Source organism: Ambystoma mexicanum, chromosome 13, assembly GCF_040938575.1.
Source record: "Ambystoma mexicanum isolate Mex_15411 chromosome 13, UKY_AmexF1_1, whole genome shotgun sequence".
NCBI lineage: Eukaryota > Metazoa > Chordata > Amphibia > Caudata > Ambystomatidae > Ambystoma > Ambystoma mexicanum.
Genome location: NC_090938.1, coordinates 131183586 through 131206789, shown reverse-complemented (window position 1 = coordinate 131206789; position 23204 = coordinate 131183586). Strand labels below are relative to the sequence as shown.

Sequence of the window (23204 nt, the reverse complement as noted above, 5' to 3'; positions counted from 1 at the left end):
TGTAGATTTAAACGCTTTGTTCCTGATCATAATGCCCTTTGTACGGACATGTTTTGGGACAGATTCATTTCTGGTAATTAAGCCTTTCTTACACATGAAGTTATACTGGTTTTAAAGGACCTCGATTTGTTGAGTAATGGGCCCATTCCGAAGCCCTCGCCAATAATTTATGGTCCCTTTTTCCTTCTTATGGTTTTGTTATTTATTACTTGTGCTCTGTGTTATGCTCTGGCTCTTTTTTTTTCTTTTTTTATTTTGATAATTCTGTATTGATGCTTATTCTTTGTTCTTTTCTTTTCTTTGTTGTTGTTTTCTTGATGATGTTTATTTCTTCTCTGATTTATTGGTTTTCGTTTATATTTGTACTGTGTAAAAAGACACATTTTGGCTAATGCACAATAAATAAAAAAATAAAAAAATAGAAATAATGAGGCTTCGTCCAACACTTTCTTTATTTAAATAAAGTTGGTAGCAACCATGAGTCATCTGTGTCTGTGTCTCCTTTCAGGTTCTTCACTTATGGTGTCAGGGTGGGATACTGACTCAGATGATACAAACAAGTAAACCCATCAGAATCCTGTAGATTAATCGTCTCGAGTAACACCTCATGTGAACCTGATAAATAAACAACTGCAGGAAGAGGTGTCTATAAAGTGGCCTCTGATGAAACAATTTTCAAGATCAAAGAAAATAATAGAAAACACATTTAATCTGCTGGGAGATCACAGCCCTGATCTATAATTGCAGTGTACCCCACCACCAGAATTGAAAAGGAGATAGCAAGCTTCCAGTTGAAATATATGTACGAGTTACCTGATTTCACCTAACTCAACCACGAAGGCTACAACTTTCAAAGGTGGCCGTCGCCAAAAATACAGCACCTTTTGCCATTGATACGGCACTGTAATTCACTTCATTGGATGCCCTGCAGCATTTGTACCTAACCAGTGGATGCCGGCAGGCGAAGCCGGCCCACTGCCAAGGTGCACTAGTAAGGTGCACTAGTAAGGTGCCTGACTGAGCCTGACCAAGACGCTGTGCGCCTTGGCCAGGACCCCTACTCTTACTGGCGGATCCAGCTCCACTACACCCAGAGGACCTGGGTGTACCTCCCTGAGAAACCTTGTTCCTGACTTTTCCTCCGGAACCTACTGGCCCTCTCAGGGTAATCACATGTCAATTGCTCCCTACCTGACCAGTGCTTTGTGTGTCCCTCTGTTTATCGCCTGTGCCTAATGAAAACTCAATCACATTACTGTCGAGTAGGGCAACGTTACTCATGTACTTGCATTAAGATTGATGTCCAGTAATCACTGCATATTATCGATCATTTGTAGACTGTCCCCTTTTTGCATTAATGTCTGCTACGTCCGTAGATTGCAGGGTTGGCTCTTTCATCTACACTTTTGTTAACGTAATAATATTATGTCGTAGTGTCGGAATTGCGTTTAACCTCTGCATCTTGTAACGCATCATATAATAATGGCATCTGATAGTTTCAGACCTCTACGTCCTCGAGCTTACAACAACGTATACGTTCATTTAACTGACTGCTTGTTTTGTTGGCTCAGCCTAATGCTTCTAGTGCCATCCTATACAGTTCGCTTCGACACTGTAGTGTGTTCCAGCTATTGTACTGCATATCTTCATAGCACTAACTGCTTGTTTATTCACTTAGCCTAATGCTGAGCTACGATCCATCCGCCTCTGTGCTTTGACTGTTCTAACCTCTCCCTCTGAAAATACTGCCTGCCCCACTCAACCTGCTCTAATACATATATCTTAGTCATGCAACAACTGTGGATTATTATTGCAACCGCTCTAACTAGACTGGCTGCCCTTACCTTCTACACCATGGCAGACCGTGGTCTTCATTCAACAAAATGACCAAACTACTCTCAAGGGACCTAATCTCACCCTATCTATGGCCACTAACCTAGCCCGGTCAGACAGTGTCAGGCCTACCACCTTCCCACCTCAACTGGGCCAATTCACCATCAAATCTATGCTTAATCATACCCAACGACTTACTCCTGACCAATGGATAAATCTTTATGCCACTAAATCTACACCTAATCAGCCTTGTCCTACTGCAATTAGAAACTATATACTAGGTTACAGGTTCACTAAAAGGTTCACTAAAGGCAACGTATCCACTGAACATCTTGAAAGGAGAACTGTTTTGGCAACCATGGCCAGAGATAACAGTAGTCACAGACGCCTCACTCACGGGGTGGGGAGCCCATGCCAACGACTTGACCATCAGCGGTCGTTGGTCTCCATCGGAGTCCAGACTACACATCAACCTATTAGAGCTGAGAGCGATCAGACTAGCGCTGAAAGCTTTCCTGCCATCAGTACAGGGGAAAAAGTTCCTGATAATGACGGACAACACGGTGGCCATGCACTTCCTCAACAAAAGAGGAGGCGTAGGGTCACTGCCACTGTGCAGAGAGGCAATGCAGCTCTGGTTTTGGGCAATTCAGGAAGGAATCTCTCTATCGGCAGTCCACCTAGCCGGAGAGAAGAACTTGACAGCGGACGCTCTGAACAGGCAGAGCACAGTCTCCCACGAGTGGGAGCTAGCTCAGGAAGTCCTTCAAGAGATCTTTGCCCTTTGGGGAACCCCTCAGGTGGATCTGTTCACCACCAGCACCAACAGGAAGTGCGATCTGTTCTGTTCAAGGGAATTTCCCCCGAGAGGAGCTCTAGGAGACGCGTTTGTAGTGGACTGGGAGTTCCCACTCCTTTATGCGTTTCCACCAGTCCCTGTTATTCCTCAAATGATCCGGAGGTTGAGAAGATTCCGGAAAACCATGATCCTAATTGCCCCAGACTGGGCCAGGAGAACGTGGTAACCGGACCTTCTAGATATGTCCATCTGTCCTCCAATCTGTCTTCCACTCAAAGAGAATCTTCTCTCACAGAAGGGAGGTCAGGTTCTCCATCCAGACATCAGAACCCTCAACCTTCACGCTTGGGTTCTGAAAGGGTGAGGTTCAAGGATTGGGACCTCCCTGATGACGTCATGGAGGTGTTGCTTTCAGCCAGAAGGCCAGCAACAAAGTCTTTATACCGCTGCCGTTGGAACAAATTTTGCAGCTGGTGTAGAGAAGAGAATATCGACCCTTTTTCATGTGGTACACCAACGGTGTTATCGTTTCTGCTCTACTTGGCAAACTCAGGCCTTCAAGTTGGCACTGTAAAAGGCTATCTCGCAGCGCTATCAATCTTCAAGCGCACTGCGGAGGAACCATCGTATTTCAAACTACCCCTAGTAATACAATTTCTCAAGGGATTAACTAATGTTTATCCTCCAAGACCATTCCAAGTTCCCTTATGGGACTTAAATTTAGTTTTAAATTTCCTAATGGGTACTCCCTTCGAACCACTCCACTCTTGTTCGCTGAGATTTCTCACTCTTAAAACTGTCCTATTGGTAGCACTAACATCTGCTAGGAGGGTGAGCGAATTACAAGATCTTTCTTGTAAACCCCCCAATACAATTTTCCATAAGGACAAAGTTGTCCTGCAGGTGAAGCCTAATTTCCTCCCAAAGGTGGTTTCTGAATTTCACATCACTCAGAAAATGACCTTACCTTCGTTCTACCCTCCTCCCCATCCGGGGAAAGAGGAGGAAAGGCTACATAGGCTGGACCCAAGGCTAGCTCTAAGCTTTTACATCAGCAGACTGGCTAGGATTAGGCAAGCAGACCAACTGTTTGTAGGATACTCAGGTCACAAGTTGGGACTACCCATAACAAAACAGACCATTTCCAGGTGGATTATTTTGGCCATTCTGGAATGTTACAAACTGGCAGGGAAATAGCCATCACAAAATCTTAGGACTCATTCAACCAGGGGTATCGCAGCCTCTTCACCCTCCAAAGAGGGATACCGATTCGAGACATATGTGCGGCTGCCACATGGTCGTCCGCTCATACATTCACAAGATTTTACAACCTGGATTCCTCCACTAGTCAAGAGACTAGATTTGGCAAAGCCGTATTACATTCGGTTCATTCCTAAAAGGGATACATGACATTATTACTCCCACCTCCAATTACATGCCACTGCTATGGGAGTCTATCAAAGATAAGGAATACGTCGGAGGACACAATCCCTTCGAAGAACAAGTTACTTCTTACCTTGTAACGTTCTTTCGATGGGATGTTCCTCCGACGTATTCCTTATCGCCCCTCCCATCCATCCCTGCAGTTATACTTCCCTTGTGGTTGCAGCTCACGCTCCTTCAAGGTCAATAACCAATTCAGGCATGACTTATCTTATGCTACTAAATGGAACTGAGCAACGGACGCCGCGCGTGGCTATTTATGGGCATGGTGACGTCAGCGCCGATATGGTGGCTGTCGAGGGACATCGACTCGGCGGACGTCGACGCGCAGTGTCCTCTATAGAGAAAAAATTTCAGAGGACAGCAAGCTGGAGACGAATTATCAAAAATAAGGAATAAGTCGGAGGAACATCCCATCGAAAGAACGTTACAAGGTAAGAAGTAACTTGTTCATCCAGGTCTGCTCCCAGAAAGCCAGAGGTCTGTGATGGCTCAGGTGATGACTTTTCTCTGTTGATGGTGAAACCCAGGTTCTGAAGTAGGGTTGATGTCAGCCATACCGCTCTTGAAGCCACTTGTAGAGAACTTCCCTTTATGAGCCAGTTGTCTAAGTACGGGAAGACCTTTACTCCTGATCTCCTGACATGGGCGGCCACAAGCGCCATTTTGTAAACATCCTTGGTGATGATGAGTCCAAAGGGGAGTACCTTGAACTGGAAATAGTCTTTTCCAATCCAAAATCAAAGGAACTGCCTGTGCACAGGAAGGAACATTATATGAAAGTAAGTGTCTTCTAGGTCTAGGGTGTCTAGAAAGTCACCCTTGTTTAGTGATGGGAGGACCAGCTGGACTTCTGGAGTGATGTCATCTTGAATTTGAGGTGGCGTACAAACTTGTTGAGGGCTGTTAGATCTAGTATTGGACGTCACTGCCCATATTCCTCTTGATCAGGAAGAAGTGTGAATAAAACCCTTTTTCTTGATGCTGGACTGGAACTCGCTCTATGGATGCCTTCGGCAGTAGCTTGTCCACTTCCGTCATTAGTTGTCATATTAGATGGGTTTCCTTAGTTGTGGAGGCCGAGATGGGGGTCAATGGAGAAAGACGATGGTGTGGCCTCCTAGCACCACCTGTAACACCCACTTTTATAACGCGAAGATATTCCAGTGTGGTTGGTGCTGGCTTTTCCGCCCTCCCACTGGGGTGCCATGTGGGAGGAGCAGTGTCTTGAGGTCAATTCTTCTTGGCATGGGCCCTGCCCTCGCTCGATCCCCTTCTGCCTCTTTGAGACGGATACCTGGAAGAGGACAGATGGTATCTGCCACTTGTCTGGTAGGAGCCTGACGACGAGCCTTGTGTTTGGAAGGACCTGCCATAGGATCTGTACTTAGCGTCGGAGCCTCGAAAAGAGCAAAAGGAACAATGATCTTTATGCTTGACCCAAGGGAACTGATGGCCCTTGATGTGTCAGTATCCGACTTGATGCCTTTCAGATGGTCATCAATCTTTTTCCCAAAGAGCTCTTGGTCATCGAATGGCATGTTCAATATATGCGCTTGGACCTTGGGCCTAACATGTGTGTCCTTCTGTCACGCTCACCTGATTCCCATGGAGGCGCAGGTCTGGCTTCAAGTGCTGATGCTTCTTCAATGGTGAAGCGCAGGACTCTGAAGATGGACAGGTAGGGCCCCTCTACTCTGGCTTCTCTGGCTTGTAGGAATATTCCCCTGTGCGTGAAAAGGGAGTATTACCTACTGACGGAATAATGCTCAAGCCTCCCACATCCTTCCAACCCTCCACGATACCCTTCCACGATTCCCCGTGAAGTCTCACCTTAGGGTCTGGAAGGATGAGTTCTCCATCCTGCTTCTGATGCAGGGGCGCGTTGAAACCCAGTTACTTCACTGGATTGAGGTTTGATGGAAGTTCAAATAAGCTTGACTATTCAGGTAAGGCGCTGTAAGAGTTCTGTTGCAAGTTCAAAAGTTCAAGCTTAATAATAATGTTCATAGTCTTATTGCAGCAAGCGCTAACGCTTATGTCTTTTTCCCCTTAGGGGCCGGGGTTCAGAATGCCGGAGATATGGCGCCGACCCGAAGTGAAACGTGCAGTTCCAATAAATGACAGGTAAGTTCTGGATGAGCGTTCGGGTAATGTCTTTGCATTCGCTCATTCAATGTCTTTGTCTTTTTTCCCCATAGGGGCCGGGGTCCGGAATGCCAGGAAGCGGCAGGACCCGAAATGAAATGGGAATGACCCAACTGGTAAGTCTTAGAAGGAAACTGAGCTTTTCCTATTCCCTTCCTTCTCTCACCTTGTGTTCTTGTCTTTTTCTCTCTAGGCACTGGGAAGTGGCTGCGGATCCGGATGATCGCTGCTGAAGATGGAGGTGCCCAGGAAAGGTGAGTGAAATGCAGCGCTGCAGCGATCGAAATGAAATGCTTTTAAAAATGATGTCTTCCCTTTCAGGATCGTTGGTGTGATGTCTCCGTGGTACAGCTTTAGCAGGTAAGGTCTTCTTTCTCCCCAATTCTCTCTAATCTCCCTTTGCAGGTGACCCAGGATGCTGACAGGCGTGGCTGAAGTCCAGATGCAGGAGCTGACACGGTGAGCGTCCAGCTGCTAGGAGCAGAACAACGCGAAGCATGAGTTGCTGATCGGGCGTGGTTTAAATAGCTTTGGAAGAAGTTCCAGGTATGTATCCTTCCACCGATCAGGTATGTATCCTTCCCCGACCACACCCAGGTGGAAAGTAGTCCCACAGGTAAAGTAGTTCCATTCAGGCCTCAAGAGGGCCTGGATGTAGCAGCATGGTCTGCATCAGGTAAGTGCACATTGAAACACTTGAACACATGTCTAGCTTTATGAGCCTGGCGCCTAAGGCGCCAGGACAGGGGTCCAACATGAGCCTGGCGCCTAAGGCGCCAGGACTGTGTCCAAAGGGCCACAGCTTGGGCCCGCTGGCACTTCCCTGGGGGGAATGATGCCTGCCTCTGGGGTTGCTGGGTCGGACTCGGCTCCTTGGAGGTAGGCATCATGACACCTTCATCCGCACCTGGCACCGTAGAACTGTGCTGTGAGCCATCTGTGGAACCCACACTGAGTCACATCCACTGCGGCATCAATCATATGGTCAGAAGCGCTATTGCTGTCAGTGACTAGAGACTTTGCTTCCTCTTGATATTCAGCTAGCAAGTGTATGACCAGTCAGGACACTTTGAGCCATAACTCTCTATCGAATCTGGTATCATAACCATGGTGTTGCTGGCCCTTTCCGCTTGCGATGCTGCTGCTGACACCTCTGTCCCATTGCCTCGAGTTTGTATCCCTCCTTGTCTGGCGGGGCTGTCAGAGGGGATGCTGGATTCTGCAGTTTTTTCTAGCCGCAAACGTAATCACAAAGACAGGTTTTGGGTGCCCTTTCAGACACATAGGATCCTTGTATTTATTTTCTGGTCTTGCCACCAGCGCAGGTGTGGAGAGCAGAGTGGCCAGTATCATCTCACCTGCCTCCCAGATCATGTGCAGGATTGGTATTGTGGTAACTGTGTGGCTCATTTTGTTTCAGTGTGCATAAAGAACTGACTTTTTCTTCTCCGTAGCAACCTGAATCTGAACAATTTCAGCCGACTTGGCAATAATTGAATGAAATGAGACTATATAATCTGGTGGAGAAGCCCCACATGGGTAATCGTGTCTCCTTTGCTTCTCAATTATATTGGTGTCACATTCATCTGGCTCTTCGTCGGGGGCATCTCTGGGCAGCTCATCCTCCTCTGGCTCATCCTGTGTATCAGGACCAGAAAAATCCCTGAAAGGGTCATCGCTGTCCTCCGGATCCATCGGGTCCTCCATCAGGTCTTGTTGCCACTCGGAGGCTGTAACAGTAGATGGGGCTCTGCCCACCCAGTACATCTGCGGTGAGGAATGTGGCAGAGAAGGAGAACGCCTCTGTTTCTGTGGAGCTGGTAGTGATCTGCCTCTAGGAGACCCACTGTGGTGTGAGGGCTGTCTCTGTTGACTGCTCACTGATGGTGATGTAAGCCGAGTTTGAACCGCATGCAACCTGCTTCGGGAGGGTCGATGTGATGCAGTGATGTGTCCTGCGAGGGACAGATTTCTCCTGCCTATGTAATGGGGTAGCCGACTTAGCCCTCTGTCTCCTCTGGAATTCATCAATTATTCTTTGCATGGACTGCAATAAGGTCGGGTCGAATGGATCTGACGAGTCTTCCATGACAGGCTGCCTGTGAGGACTCTTTTTTTTAAAGTGTCACAGTAAAATAAATAAATCCAGGCTGGACTACCACCATAGGCCAGTCTTGCCAAGGCAGCATGAGCCTGAGAGGACCAGAATCCAGAGCAGGGCTGCAGGCAGGAAAAACACATTATTTGTGGATATGGAAGCGTTTGTCTTGTGAACAAGAGTGTATGTTGTTTTGGTGCATGTGTTTAGGTGAGAGTGTATAAACACTTTTTTGGGTGAATGAAGAATTAATGCTGATCCATTTGTTTTGGAATGCGAGGTAATGCAGAATGAATCCTGCATAAATGATGAATACTAATGCATGTTTTATTGAGTGAATGAGAATGAATGATGTGTAAATGATGAATGCTGTTGCATGTGTTTGAATGTGAGTGAATGAAGAATGAATGATGCGTAAATGATGTATACAGATGCATGTGTTTGAATGTTGGTGAATAATGAATGAATGCTGTATAAATGATTAATGCTGAAGCGTGTGTGAGAATGTGAGAGAATGAAGAATGAATGCTCTATAACCGATGAAGGTTGATCCGCGTGAATGTTGAGCGAATAAAGAATGAATGATGTGTCATTGATGAATGCTGATGCTTCGGACGGAAGCCAGGAGTATTTTCTTTTATTGATGAGGTGAATATTTGTCTAAACTGGACTCACTAAGTTAGTGTGTCCAGTTTGGACAAATGTTCACTGTGGCATGACATTTTTACTGGGTTAAAGGTGCAGAAGTTAGTCTCGAACATAAGGGTGGCATATCTTTAGGTACAGACTTTTATTGGTCAAGAAAGGGTTGGACAAATGCCTCTCTATTCCTAAAGCTAAGAGGGATAGAGAAAACTGCCTCAAAGAAAACTAGTGAAATTGTCAGGAAGTCAAAAACTAAAAAGTCCTTCAATGTTGTGTCTCATAAGCCTACCCCTTTCCCTAACACTAATAACTCAAAGCAACTGTTCATGGATGATCTCTTCCCAAAGTAAAGTGTTCATGGTAGTTCCAACCAACAGAAAAGTTCTCAGTCTCTCGGGTAATCAAAACTGATTAAATAAACTACGTTCACAAATAGAACACTCCAAGGCTAGGGTTGTGCGCCTTGCCCTTAGACTTCTTCTTATTCAACTATCCTTTCTTTTAGGATTCTGAGCCATGTATCCTCTTAGGTAAATGTCCCTGGGCAATTCACAAGGATATGCATTTCAGAATCAGAGATCTTTTCCCCATCAACTTGACACACTTCCCTACCAAGTGTAGGGTTCCTTCTAATTGGTCCTTTTCAGTTCCAGGGTTCTTGACCCTCTTATCCTCAGACTTTCATGTGGGTGCGGGTCCCAGACTCGCAATATTCTGAACGGCTTGGTTTACTTGCCTGCTAAGCAACTGTCCTCTCATGGACAGTCTCTCTTTCTCACACAGGGTCAGAGACCCTCTTATTCTTTGTTACTTTAGACGTTAGTGTGGGTGTGGGTCCCAGACTCGCAATATACCGTTGTATCGGCTTGGTTTACTCCCCTTCCAAGCAGATGACTCTTCCTGGTTAGCTTCTTTATTCTCAGCGGCCCATATGGGTGTGGGTCCCAGACTCATAGTTCATTATCATATCTGTTTGGTTCACTCTCCTGACAAACATACAATTCCTCTTTCTCTTTCTCTATCTTGCTTATTCTCGGGGTTGCAGACCCTCTTATACTTTGACTTCCATATGGGTGTGGCTCCTAGACTCGCAATCTCTTTTCAGGGTCCCAGGCCTTTTCACTCTGCCTTCCTCTTCCACCCCCTTGCTTCACCAGACCTCTAGCACCTCTCAGGTAATCTGCATACCTGTTTGCCTCTTCCGTGCAGGTACCAGCGTTTCCCGAGCCGCTGTGTCGCTTCTCGGGGCTCCGGTAGCGTTTGGGCAGATGGCGGGGTCTGCAACAGCTCTGCAGACGTCTGACTCTTCCCAGCTGTGTGTCCACCCTCTCGGGTGCTTTGCCAGGGCCTGGGGTGCCCAGCGGTTTCACTCAGCAGCAGCTTGAGTACTCCTTCCGTCCTGGACCACATTCGGGTTCTCCTTCTCCTCCGTTCACGGCTTGCCTTTTGGCGCTCATCTGCTCGCCTGGTATATGGCACCCGCAATTCCTCCTCGGTGGACAGCTCTCTACCAGCATTTCAGCTGAGCTCCCTTCTAACTCCTGCACCATATTGCGAATTTGCTTTGGCCCAATCACATATGGTGAGAGGATAGACCGCTCACTCTGGTTCTTTAGAGTGATCCTCAGACTCCCGGTCAACTTCTTTGCAGAACTGTTAAGAGAGCGATATATAGCACATTTTGTATTCTCTGGTGTTTTAGTTCTGTCAAGTATATTAGGTTTCCTAACTTGACAATAGAACATGTTGACTCTATCTAAAGAGGGGGAAGCAGGATTTGGCATTGGAGAATGGTTTGGGTGTATTGAAGCAAGGGTATACCACATTCTGTGAGAATAGTTGTCCCCAATCCCATAAGGAGATTTTTTCCCCATGTGATCCTCCATCAGTGCACCTCCCCCAGGGGACTATTATACTGTGGATGCACCGCCCTGGCCCCATGGGAAATATCTCCCCCTAGGGGAGAAGGGACGACATCCTCAGATTTGTCACATGGGCAGCAAAGGGGAGGCAGCATAGTGAATGTTCCTACGAGATACTGGGTTCAGTCTGGGCATATTTCTTTATTGTTATAAGGCAGTTCTTACTGGGCATCAGAGGTGAAGGTATCACAATGAGTCTTCCTATGTGGTACTGGTCCACATTGGTGGGTCCAGTCTGCACAAATCTTCACAGTGGCATGGCAATATTTACTGGGCATCAAGGGTAAAGACTGCATGATGAGTGTTCCTATTTGGTATTGGCCCACATCTTACTGTGAAATAAAAGGTGTGATGGCTGGAAGGTTTAAAATGAAGCTTAACCTCTGGCATTGCTTTGGGCAACCCCCCAGACCATCGTTCCTTGCCTGCCAAGCCATTACAAAAGGGGAAAGACCATATGCAAATCAGGCTTGGTCCCACCCCTAAAGGGGAAGTCCAGCCCGAATTGCTTGGTCACATCCCTTCTGCCCGAGACTACAAGCATCCCCAAACGTGTTTCAGCCTTGTTGGGCCTCATCAGTGAGAAGTAGCTTGGGTCTCTAGGCCCAGCAGGCACGGGACCCACGTCTGGGCATACCCGTCCAACTCGGGCTGACTTCAGCAAAACAAAAGGTGTGATGGCTGGAAGGTTTAGAATGAATCTTAACCTCTGGTATTGCTCCGGGCAACCCTCCAGGCCATTGTCCTGCTAAGCCATTACAAAAGGGGAAAGACCATATGCAAATCAGGCTTGGTCCCACCATAAGCAGTTTGAGCTGGACTGCCCCTTTTGGGGTGGGATCAAGTCTGACTTGAATATTCATGCATTTCATCACCATGAAGAAAACTAACTCATGAAGGAGGTCACACATTGGTTGGGAAAGATCTGTACCCTCTTCCAGTGAAGATCGGCCACAATCACCGAAATCACCTTCATGAATACTCTCTGGGACGAAGGGTGGCCTAATGGGATAATGGGAGCACTGCAAACTGATAGTGAGTGCTTACCACCTTAAAACAAAGGTATTTGTAATGATTGGGATGGATAGGGAAGTTAAAGCATGTGTCTTGCTGATCTAAATATATAAGCTAATCATGCTACTGTAAGGCGAGGGTGATCTGCGACAGTGGGACCATATTGGATTGGTTCTTTCAGAGAAGCTTGTTGAGGAGTCTCAGGTGTAAAATGGGTCTGAGACCTTCATCCTTATAAGAATTTCCTGACTTAGACTTTTGGAACATGCTCCACCACTGCCTTCATCAGAAGATGAACAATTCCTTGAAGGTCGGGAGGTTCCATAAGAGGCGAAGGGAAGGTGGGTGCCTTTGGGTGGGTTTTTGCAAAGAAGGCAGGCAGTATATTTTGTTCATGACTTGCAGAGTCATCTTTCTGTCTTTGAAAAAACCACAGTATACTCCCCATAGGCAACTTGTGTGGTACGGATGTCAAAACAAATTATGAAGGTTTTGGTGTGGATGTACTAGGAACCACTGAAGCCGCACCTTTAGGCTTCAACGAACCCCTACCTCTTGAAGAGTGAAAAGTCCTTTACATTGTTTTGAAAACTGGTGCTGTTGGGTGGCCCTGTGGCTTTTTGGGGAGGAGACTATACCTTCCTCTTCCAGACAGTAAAGACAATAAAAACTATAGGGCCGCACTAATCCAAGCAAATTTGCCATATGCTGGAAGGCGTTATACCTTTGAAGGCTTTCGGCAGCCTTGCTGCTACAGAGGTCAAAAATATCAAATGACATATCTAATAACTAAGATTGTACTTAGGCTGCACAAATTAGCAGTTCCATCCATGAATGAGTCATAGCGCTGCCCTAATGGCTCATCTCCCGTATGGGATTTCCCACAACATTCGGTTGTGTGGAGGCATGTCTGTAAGAGGTGCTTTGAGATTTTTTCCCCATCTTTAACCAATTGTTTAAAGGCAACTTGCATTTCTGGAAGTAGATGTTCACCCGCTAATTCTGATAGCAATTTCTGTGTCTAAGCTACCTGCCTTGTGTAATTCCCATTGAAGTCCACAAAGGGATTACTAATGTTGGCCATTCATAAATTCTCCCGGAGGTTCTATACCCCTATGGGAAAACTCCATACAAAGAGAGGCAAGTCCTCATCACATTCAAAAGTATTAAAAATGTCTCAGAAACTTTGGAAATGCGGGTCCATATAATGGCTCAGATAGGGCGACTCTTCTTGTGCTGTGTTTTTGTAAAGTATTTCATTAAATTCCTGCATAACGACACTGCAGAAAGGGGTTTGATAGCAAAGACTCTGATGGAAGCAGTGCCAAGAACTTCAGTGCAAAGCGGGATCTCTAATGTGACTCTTGGACTGAAGGCGCTAATGCCATCATCACTCGGTACCCTATCAGTGCTCGAGTCCTTAGGCATGTGGGAGTGGGATTTATGATGCCCAGCACTGTCTTTAAGAGGTGTTGCGGACAATGGAGTAGCAACAGGGGTTTGGTCAAACACTTTGAACATAGCTGTTCCTTAATGTTTTTCTAGAAGAAGACAACTCATCAAATCAGAGGTAGTATCTTATAATTATTTTTCCCTAGCTTGGACTTCTTATGGGTGTCCAAAGAGGATTTCATCTGAGTCGTTTTAGTTGAAGGCTAAAAGACGACTAGCCGTTTGCTCTCGCACCACTTTAGGGTACACCGACTAACAGGATCCACACTTCTCAGTGTCATGATCTTTTTCCAGATAAAAAAGATATAAGGAGTGTGGATCAGGCACCAACATTGAGAGGTGGCACTTTGACTATGCTTTAATACCCAAATTAGAAGACATTTTAGAGAAACCTGTGACGTAACAATTGAGTGGGTGATCAAAATTATAGGTGGTGGGTAGGGCTCACGCCCTCACATCAACACAATTCGTGAAGAATTATAGAAATTCAATCTGTATGGACATTTCCATTAATACAGGAACTAATATATTGAGAGCATAGATTTATTCTATCGTTCATCAGCCGACACGTGTTTCGACCTGCGGGTCGTTCTCAAGGCAAACGTCCAAATCCTGATCAGAAACTATCTGTCAATATCCGATGAGGTTCAATCTCGTGAATGAAGTAACTTGCAAGTGCAAAGCTGTCACTGTAGAAGCAATGGCAATAACTGCAGCGTTCTGCGTTCAGTTGCTCTAACTGATATAAAACCCGAGATTGGCGTTCCAAATACAGGGGACAAATCCCAGCAAGAGTATCAGTAGAGTGGGTGATCCTTGTTTGGACGAACTCTCTACTAGAACCTCTAGCAAACTTTGCAGATTCCTTTTTAAAGGGTTACGTGACAGAGATGCAATCGTTCATACAAGACTCCACCAGTGCCATCAACCTCATTGAACACTTTCCGTTTAACGGCAGTGAAGATATATTGGTGACCCTAGATATTGTTTCTTTATATACCAAGATTCCACAATCATCCACTTTAGACATGATTGAAGAACTGTTGTTGACCAAACATACGCCAGGTATCACTCCCAATTCATGTATACTTTGGTGTACTTCATTGGCCCTTATGGAGAACTACTTTAAATTTAATAATGATTATTTCCAAAAGATTCATGGGACAGCCATGGGCTCAGCAGGGGCCCCTACCTTGGCTAACCTATATGTTAATTCAGTTGAACAACAAAGTATTTATAGTGAGGTCAACATCTTTCGTCATCATCAGGTCGTATGGAAAAGGTACATTGATGACGTGTTGATGATCTGGCACGGAGAAGAACAACAATTATTGGCATTTTTTGATTGGTTAAATGGTATTAATCAATTTTTACAGTTTACTATTCATCACGACAGACAGAAAATTGACTTTTTAGATCTCACGATTGTAGTGAATAACACCAACAACACGTTACAAGTCAAACCTTTTCACAAACCCACTGACCGGAACTCTTTATTAAGATATGACAGTTTTCACCCCAAAACACTTCGCAACAATCTCCCCTTTGGCCAATTTTTGAGGTTGAAGAGAAACAGCACTGATCCTGATATATTCCGTGAGGAAGCTGAGACTCTGAGTGATAATCTCATTCAAAGAGGTTACCCTCGTAAAATTGTAAAAAGGTCTCTAAAAAGGACCTCTAATAACCAATGCCAAGCCCTGCTAGAGTATAAGAAAAAATCATCTACATCTGACCCGGACGGTTTAGTGTTTGTGAGCACTTACAATCCACTTTCGCATAAGGTTGTGAGTATAATCAGGAAGAACTGGCATCTCTTATCAAAGGGTAATAATCCTGTTCCGGCACCGAGATGTGCGTTTAAACGTGGACGTAACCTTAAAGAATTGATAACTAGGAATGACATCAGTGACCAGTCCACCTCCCAATTAACCATCACTGAACAATGGGGTCTAGACAGACCGAGTGGCCATGCCCGTGTGGCATGTGTAAATGCTGTTTGTCTTCTAAATGTACCACATCTGTGGATATAGGCCTCAGAAAACCCTGGCAACAACATGTCTTCACTAATTGTAACACCAGTGGAGTTATATATGCCATTTGGTGCACCTGTCCAAAATTGTACATTGGGCAAAATGAACGCAAAGTTAAGATCCGTATAACTGAGCATAAGAGCTGTATTAGGAATAAAAATATTACAGCTCCCATGGTCGGTCATTTTTTGACGAACAACCATGATTGTGAAGATCTAAAATGGACAGTTTTAAAGAAAATACGTACCGCAAATGGTTGTAATACAAACAGAAATATTTTGGTGAAAGAGGAAATTAGGTTAATATTTCTAACCAAGAGTCACCTGATTGGTCTTAATGAACAATTAGACCTTGTTTTGTAAGTTAAGTTATTTGGATGTAGCCACAATACAATACAACAGGTATTACTTATGTTCTCCATTTCTACCGGGGCACTGTTGACTCCGTATGATGACTATTACAATTGTGCTTATTTTATCATGTCATCACGATTCGTCCTATGCACTGAGTTGGCTTTTTCAGTCCATCCACAGCTTAGGTGCATAGTATCTTTACATGTTTGTTGTTTGTTGTTGCCTTTTTCAATATAGCCGCCCGTACGACCCTTGAGCTTGCCTTTAAATATGACAATTACCATGATGCTTCACAGCATATATTGAGCAGCTAAACCGCTCTCTGCTAGGCCTTCGTCTATTTTCGCAAAGACGTATTCACTCTGACAACGGACACCAGTCGGGCGCTCCCTTTTGGTAAGCATGAGACTGTGCACTTGTTATCGGCAGAGCGCATGGGTTATTCACATATCTAACGGCACGCCTAGTTACATTGTTCATTCTTCTGCACATCTATTCAGTATTATCATGTTACGGCACTTTGTTTACACGCGGGCTATTGGCACCCGAGTCAAATGATTAATGGCTCATATTCCGCACGGGCTCCTGATACGGGCCGGTTCTGTGGCGACTCTGACGTCTTTCTTAAGCAAGTGCCTCTTTACTGTATGTGTTCTTTTACGACATCCCTTGGTACACTGCACGGGTACATAATCAGTTCTGACACGAAGTGTTAAGTGTTAATGTGCTGCTTTTTCTGGCTTTGCCATCCATTGATGGTAATTGTGTCTACCGGTTTATCTGATAGGCACTATGAATCGCCGTCTTTGAGACACATCTGCAGCGGCCATTTCGGAATTTCCCTCCACTTGCGTGACCATACACGCCATTGCTCAATTATAAACAACGGCTTTGTTGACACTGTTGTGGCAAGTAAGTGCCCTTGGTCCTGATTCCATCATTCTATTAGTGTCGGGTTTTGATTGTTACCGACTTTTGTTACTGACATGCCATCCAGTAACAATTATTGTATTGATGTCTGACTCAACATAAATCTAACACTTACCTTTTTTTGTCTGTTTCTGTGTTTTTTCCCTGTAGGCTGTATCTCCAGGAGTATGACTTGGTTATGCAGTGTTTGGTTCAACATTTCGTGACCCATTTAGTGTCTTACACAACGGGAGTGGGTCAACAGCTGAGTTATTGCTACCTTGATTGAATTTCCTCTCTTATGCGATTATAATAAATAATTCAGGTATTACCCCATACCATTGATGTTATTCCATGTCTAGCCTTCACCATCTTGTTGCCACCCTTTTTTCCAACATTTGCGGTCGTTTGCGGGGGGTTGTGTTCTATTGCCAGACTGTTACTAGCCATGTATGTGCTGCTTGTTTTAGATTCTAGTGTCCAGAATGAGACTAGGGCGACTTCCTCTATTTTCTGCAACGTGTCACTATTATATCCTGAATGATTCCTTGTGATTATTAATCGGATTGCATACCGATATTTACTCCCAGACCATCTACGGGGTATTTCTTTTTCACTCTCTTACATTATACTCTGGGCTATAACCTTATTGATTCAGGTTTTATGCTCGGCTGGTCCATTCATTATTTTGCTTGTGACCCCATTTCGGTGAATTTTTCTTCACTAGGTCACTTGACCTTGTATTTACGCCCATTGTTAGAGCGTCATACAGATATATACTGAATCCATTGAATTGATTTGGTATGAGATCAGTAATGCCTGTTCTCTTGTTTAGGTGTCAGGTCAAGTCTAGTATACAGTGTTCTGCAGCAACCCAGTACCATGTATCACCGAAGACTTCAGGCCTTTCGTTTTCCCTGATGAATTTCCACATAATTAAGTCAATCATGAAGATGGAAAGAAACATGTCCAATCTTTTCTTGTTTTGATTTAACTGTCAATTAATCTGACGTATTAAGGTCTCCAATTTCGGGACACTTTATTTTCTAGTAATACAGTGTTGGTTATTGACTAGAATCTGTGAATGGCACTACAACATTGTGTGTTATTTGGTTGCTTCTGTTTATGTATAGCTTGTGTATTTTTGTAATCACCATTGTAGTTGAGATATGCATTTTAGGTATGTATGAGTGTAGTATGGATGGAGTTACCGGTGATGTGAATGGGTCTGGTTGCGTTGGACTTTATATGGAGTGATTGGTATTTGACAATCATTCATTAGTATTTTTCTGAATTGCATTTTACTATTTTCTATTTTTGATATATTATGAAATTTTATAACCTTTATGATATATTTTATTAAATTAATAAATCTATTTTCTATTATGTTTAGGAAGTGAATGGAATTCTTTCACCTCATATTGTATGATGCGTTTATCTGGTTATATCATTAATCTGTTGTGTCAATAATTATTCAGTCTTGCTCCTCACCTAAGCAAGATTTCATATCCCGGTCTCTTAGTTGCTCTCTATATATACGTGTTCTTTCCAAGCACGACCGTGGATACATTTGCTTGGAGACCCCCTTCGTTTTCTTAGTGATCCTTGTTTGGAAACATGTTCCTGCATATCATTCCAGAAAAATGGAACTGGGGAAGAAGGTGCCCGTGGCACCTGGTATATACATGGATGACATTACTTCTGGCATGAGACACCACCAAAGGGCCATGATGAAGCTGAACAGGGGGCCACTTGGTGCATTTGGGGACCTCTAGGAAGCTATTCAAAGGAGACTGCTCCTGAGGTGTATTTCAGAAGGTTAGAAATCTGTGGGAGGGATGTATCCAATAGTAACTGATGTTTGCAGATGTGGATCAGCCCCATCCCCTTCTGGTACCATATCCCATAAGTGTGGAGGAAAGGGATGGGACGTTACAGTGCATGAGCAGCATTTGGCACAAGGAATGTCACACCACAGTAAAATAATGTAACATAAACTCCTTGGATGGATATGGATGCCCATACACTTGTTGCCTGTAGAGAGACAGATACCCAAATGAGGAGCTTGGGAAATAGTTTTAAATTATGTTTACATGTTGTTTTATAACTGAAATCTTATAACTCTACCAACGATACCCAGTCTGCTGACGGGAAAGTGTTTGAAACTGCAAAGATTATAATGCTGCAGAATTAGGAATCAAAGGAATCAAATTGATCCTTACTGCATTTGATGAGATACAATTACATCTAGTAGTTCTAGCTAGTCATGGTGGTCATGGTGGTGTAGCACTAGCTGAAACAGATATACAGAGAAAATATTTAGCAGTATAAACACAATCAAACACAGGAGCATACCTCGCTGAGTAGCTTCACAGCCCCAGAATCTATGAAGTGCACCATGCTAAAGTCCAAAACAATGGTGTGGAATTTTGGGGATCCTCTTTCTTCAGAATGTGTCCGGATGTGCATGTCTGAGGTTTGCCGTGATGGAGTATAACACACAGGATTTGTCTTGACTGAAGTGGCATCCATATCTCGTAAACTGTGCCTTGCAGAGGCAGGTGCAATTTTACCGTCGCAAACTGCTGGATCTAGTTGGTGAACTTGGAACACTTCCTCTTCTAATCCCAATGGACGTGGACTTTGGTAGTAGCTTGTTGGGCTAGCTACTGAAGCATGGGGTATGCCTGCAGACCTCCTGAATCTCTCACCTAGTAAAAACTGAAAGTAACTATTGTCATGAAAAGGATTACTAGAATTCAATCATCCTTATACATTTCATACCAACAAGTCTTGCCTTTTCATTAATAATGGTAGCCAACATCATAGGGCTGTTCATCACAAATGTAACTTTTTGAGTTTTGCAAAAAGGTAAAAACGCTGGCATTAAATTCGAAAAACAACTACGTGGTTTGGGGTTGTTTTAGCAAGCAATTTGCTGTAACCAATCAGGTGGCCCGCAGTGCAGGCTGAATCTACCAGCCTAAGCCTGCATTTGCAGCAATCTGTTGGCTGACTGCTCTCCCTCACCCCTTCCACTCCCTGATTTCCCCCAACGCTTACATTGGATCAATGATGACCTGCTTATTATCTTTCCTTTTATATTGGCAGGGAGTGAACTGGGAAAGGGCCCCCTTCCTATTTCTCCCTTTGCTATTTACATGGCAGCCATGTTTTTTGAATTTTTTACTTTGGGAAAATAAATGTCTGTGCTCCGTGTGCAAACCTTTTTTCCCCCTCCCACCACCAAAACAAGGTCCATTAGAATGCCTGATGTTTTCCCGGAGTACTGATTGAATAATTACCTCAGAGCGGGCTGCTGTAGCCCTGGTGAATTGCTGAGCCCACTGAGAGTTAATTATTGCCCATAAAATACATTTTATTAGTAAAGACATGGCTGGAGTCCTTCCCCAGACACACTCAAACATGCACTTTCTATTCTCTTTAAATAATCCAGACACTAAATCAAGGGCTTGTTCATCTAAAGAGAATGGTAAAGAGGGTTCAGAAATTACTCAGGATGTTTACATTTGATTTTTCAATTCAGCGGAAAAACAAGGCTTGAATGCATTTGCAGAGCAAAATTTCTTGTGCAAAGGTATCACTTCCCCAGAGGCTAAAAATGTCCCTTAATAGAAAAGCATTTAAAACAAGTTGCTTTCAGTAGTTATAAAAAAAAATGTTCTTTATTTATTTATTTATTTATTTTGCATTTGTAAAGCGCACTGCAGCCCACGGGCATAGAGGCGCTATCAAGGATACTTAAGAAGGCTTGCTTGAGGGTTACAATAAGCGGTCCAGAAAAACTTTGCTTTGGTTGGTACGATACAGAGAAACAGTCTCATACATACAATGAAGGTGTGATATTTAATATTCAGAGATGGAGCATGTGTCAGGAATCGTACATGGGTGAGCCCTCTAGACAAAGAGCCTAGTTTTTAATGCCTTGCGGAAGGCAGAATGGGATTCAATTGATCTGATCTCGTTTGGGAGGTTGTTCCAGAGAGAGGCTGCCATTGATGGGAAGCTCGAGCCCCCAGCACGCCCTCTGCGTGTGTGAGGAGTCAGGATGCGGTTGGCATAAGCGGCCCTGGAGGGTCTGGAAGCTGTTTGTTTGTGGATCCTTTGTTCGAGATAGGGGGGTGCGAGTCCATGAAGACATTTATGTGTTAGGGCAAGGGTTTTGAAGACCACCCTTTCTTTGATGGGTAGCCAGTTTGCCTCTCTCCTAGCCAATCAGATGTGTTCTCTGTGTAAAATGCCAGTTGCAGCTCTTAAGGCATTGTTCTGGGCAATCTGGAGTTTAGCAAAGTTTCTTTGAGAGGTACCGATAAAGAGGGCATTGCAATAGTGAAGTCTGGAGCCAATGATAGCTCTGGCTATGGTGATGCAGTTCTGTTTGGTGAGGAATGGCCTGATAGCATTAATCAGTTTGGAGTGGTATGCTGCTGAGGAAGCTATAGCATTAACCTGCCTGTCCATGGTCATGCTAGGTTCTAGGTATACGCCCAAGGTCTTGATGGTTTGTGATACAGCGATGGAGGTGTTGTCTATATTGAAGGCCTGATACTCTTTGTCAAGTTTGCTCAGTGTGAAGGGGGACCCGATCAGAAGGAGTTCGGTCTTTTCACTATTTAGACAGAGCCAATTGTCTGCCATCCAGGATTGAAAGGTGGAGTAGATGAGTTTGAGGGTATCCGCATCAGTGCGATAGTCCCCTGATAGCGGTATGAGCACCTGGGTGTCATCTGCATAGTTGGTATATGAGATACCCAGTGAGTCCAGAATGCGGAACAGAGGTCTGGTGTAGAGGTTATATAGAGTAGGAGCAATGCAGGAGCCTTGGGGGACTCCACATTTGATCAGACTAGGTGTGGCATTAGAGGATTCTGAGAAAACCTTCATAACTCTCTCCTGCAGGAACGAGTTGATCCAGGCGCAAGCCTTTGGGGAGAAGTTAGCAGTGGTTGCGAGGTGGTGGCATAGGGTTTTGTGTTCTACCAAGTCAAAGGCCACCGAGAGGTCTAGGAGCAAAAGGAGCGCCGGTTTGCTTGCATCTCTAATGTCATCTATTTGATTTTTTAGATCAAGTAGCGCAGTTTCAGTGCCATGACGAGGACGAAATCCGGATTGGCGTAGCCCAAGAAGGTGGTTGTCCTCAATTAATTTCTGAACTTGCAGATAGGCTGCTTTGTCCAAGATTTTTAAGAGGAAGGGGACCGTAGTAATGGATCTGTAGTTGCCAGGTATCAGCGGGTCAAGAGATGTTTTCTTTAGTAGAGGTCGGACCCACGCTTCTTTCAGGGAGCTGGGTACAGTGGATGATTGGAAGGAGGAGTTGATGAAAGCAGTCACAAAGGGGGCGATGGCTGGCGCACAATCTTTAATGATGTGAGCTGGGCAGGCGTCTCCCTTACAGTTAGAAGGCTTAACGGACTTAATGAGGGCGATGACCTCCGATTCGCTCATGGGAGAGAAGTCAAATTTGGGTACCTGGTTGAGTGTGACCAGTGTAGGGTGTGCCGTTTGGGCTGCTAGTAAGGAGGAGATAGCTTTCTGATGGGCTAGGATTTTGGTGTGCAGAGAGTCAAGTTTGTCAAGCATAGCTCTTTGAATTTGGTTACACCAGGCATCGTCTTTGACAATGCTGGGTGGTGGGGTTGAGGGGAATTCAAGTTCCCTAAAGATAGCGAAGATTTCTTTAGTCCCGGAATCTGCATTATTAATTCTTGTGTTGTAGGATTCAGCTTTGGCCTGTGTGATAGCAATTTTGTATTCTCTCGCAATGGCCTTGAAGGCGGCTTTGTTCAGTTCAGTAGGGTTTCTTCTCCATGTGACAAGTGAAGCCCTTTTTTTTGTTCTAAGATCCATGAGTGCTTGGGAGAACCAAGCATTGGAGTGCTTAGTTTTCTTAGCTTTTTTGGCTGTCAAGGGAGCAATAGTGTCTACTGCAGTGGTTATGATATGGTTGAAGGTGTTGGCTAATATTGCAGGATCATTGGCAAATGGTGGTTGCAGGGCTGGAACCTGTAAGTACGGAAGGAGGGTATCTTTCGTTAGTTTCTTGGAGCTCCCAGATAGTGCAGCGGGGAGCAAGATGGTGGGTTTTGAAGGCTCTGTAGAGATGTCGATGTGAAAGTTAATACAGGAGTGGTCTGACCAAGGGATGGGTGATATGGTAGAATGGAGAATGGGGCAGTTGTGTTGCACAACCCAGTCAAGGGTCCGACCTTTAGTCTGGGTAGGCTTGGTGATGGCTTGGACAAACCTTAAGGTGGTAAGTCCTTTTTGTAGGGCAGTGGCATTGGAGTCTAGGGGGTCGTTGAGCCCTAAGTTGAAGTCACCCAGTACTACCACTTTGGTGGTTTTTTTCAAGTTGTGGGACAGAGAATGGATGAGGGTTTCTTGGAAGTTGGTGGGAGGGCCTGGTGGGCGATACACAAGGTGAAAGGCAATGGTGGAATTGGGAGACGTTTTGAGTTTGATGAGGAGGTATTTGGCGTTGTGCCCTAGTTCACCCTGAATTCTTCTGATGTCTAGGCTATCCTTGGCTAT

General features: G+C 44.7%; 1 protein-coding gene across 3 annotated transcripts in view; it reads right to left on the bottom strand.

The window, feature by feature from the left end:
* Positions 1 to 23204, bottom strand: part of SLC26A8 (solute carrier family 26 member 8) — a 3396452-nt gene that overhangs the window by 134046 nt on the left and 3239202 nt on the right. For all 3 annotated transcript variants that reach the window (XM_069633436.1, XM_069633435.1, XM_069633437.1), the window contains one exon: positions 19005 to 19370. In XM_069633436.1, coding sequence (XP_069489537.1) covers positions 19005 to 19370 — 366 coding nt within the window. The remainder of the gene's footprint in view (positions 1 to 19004; positions 19371 to 23204) is intronic.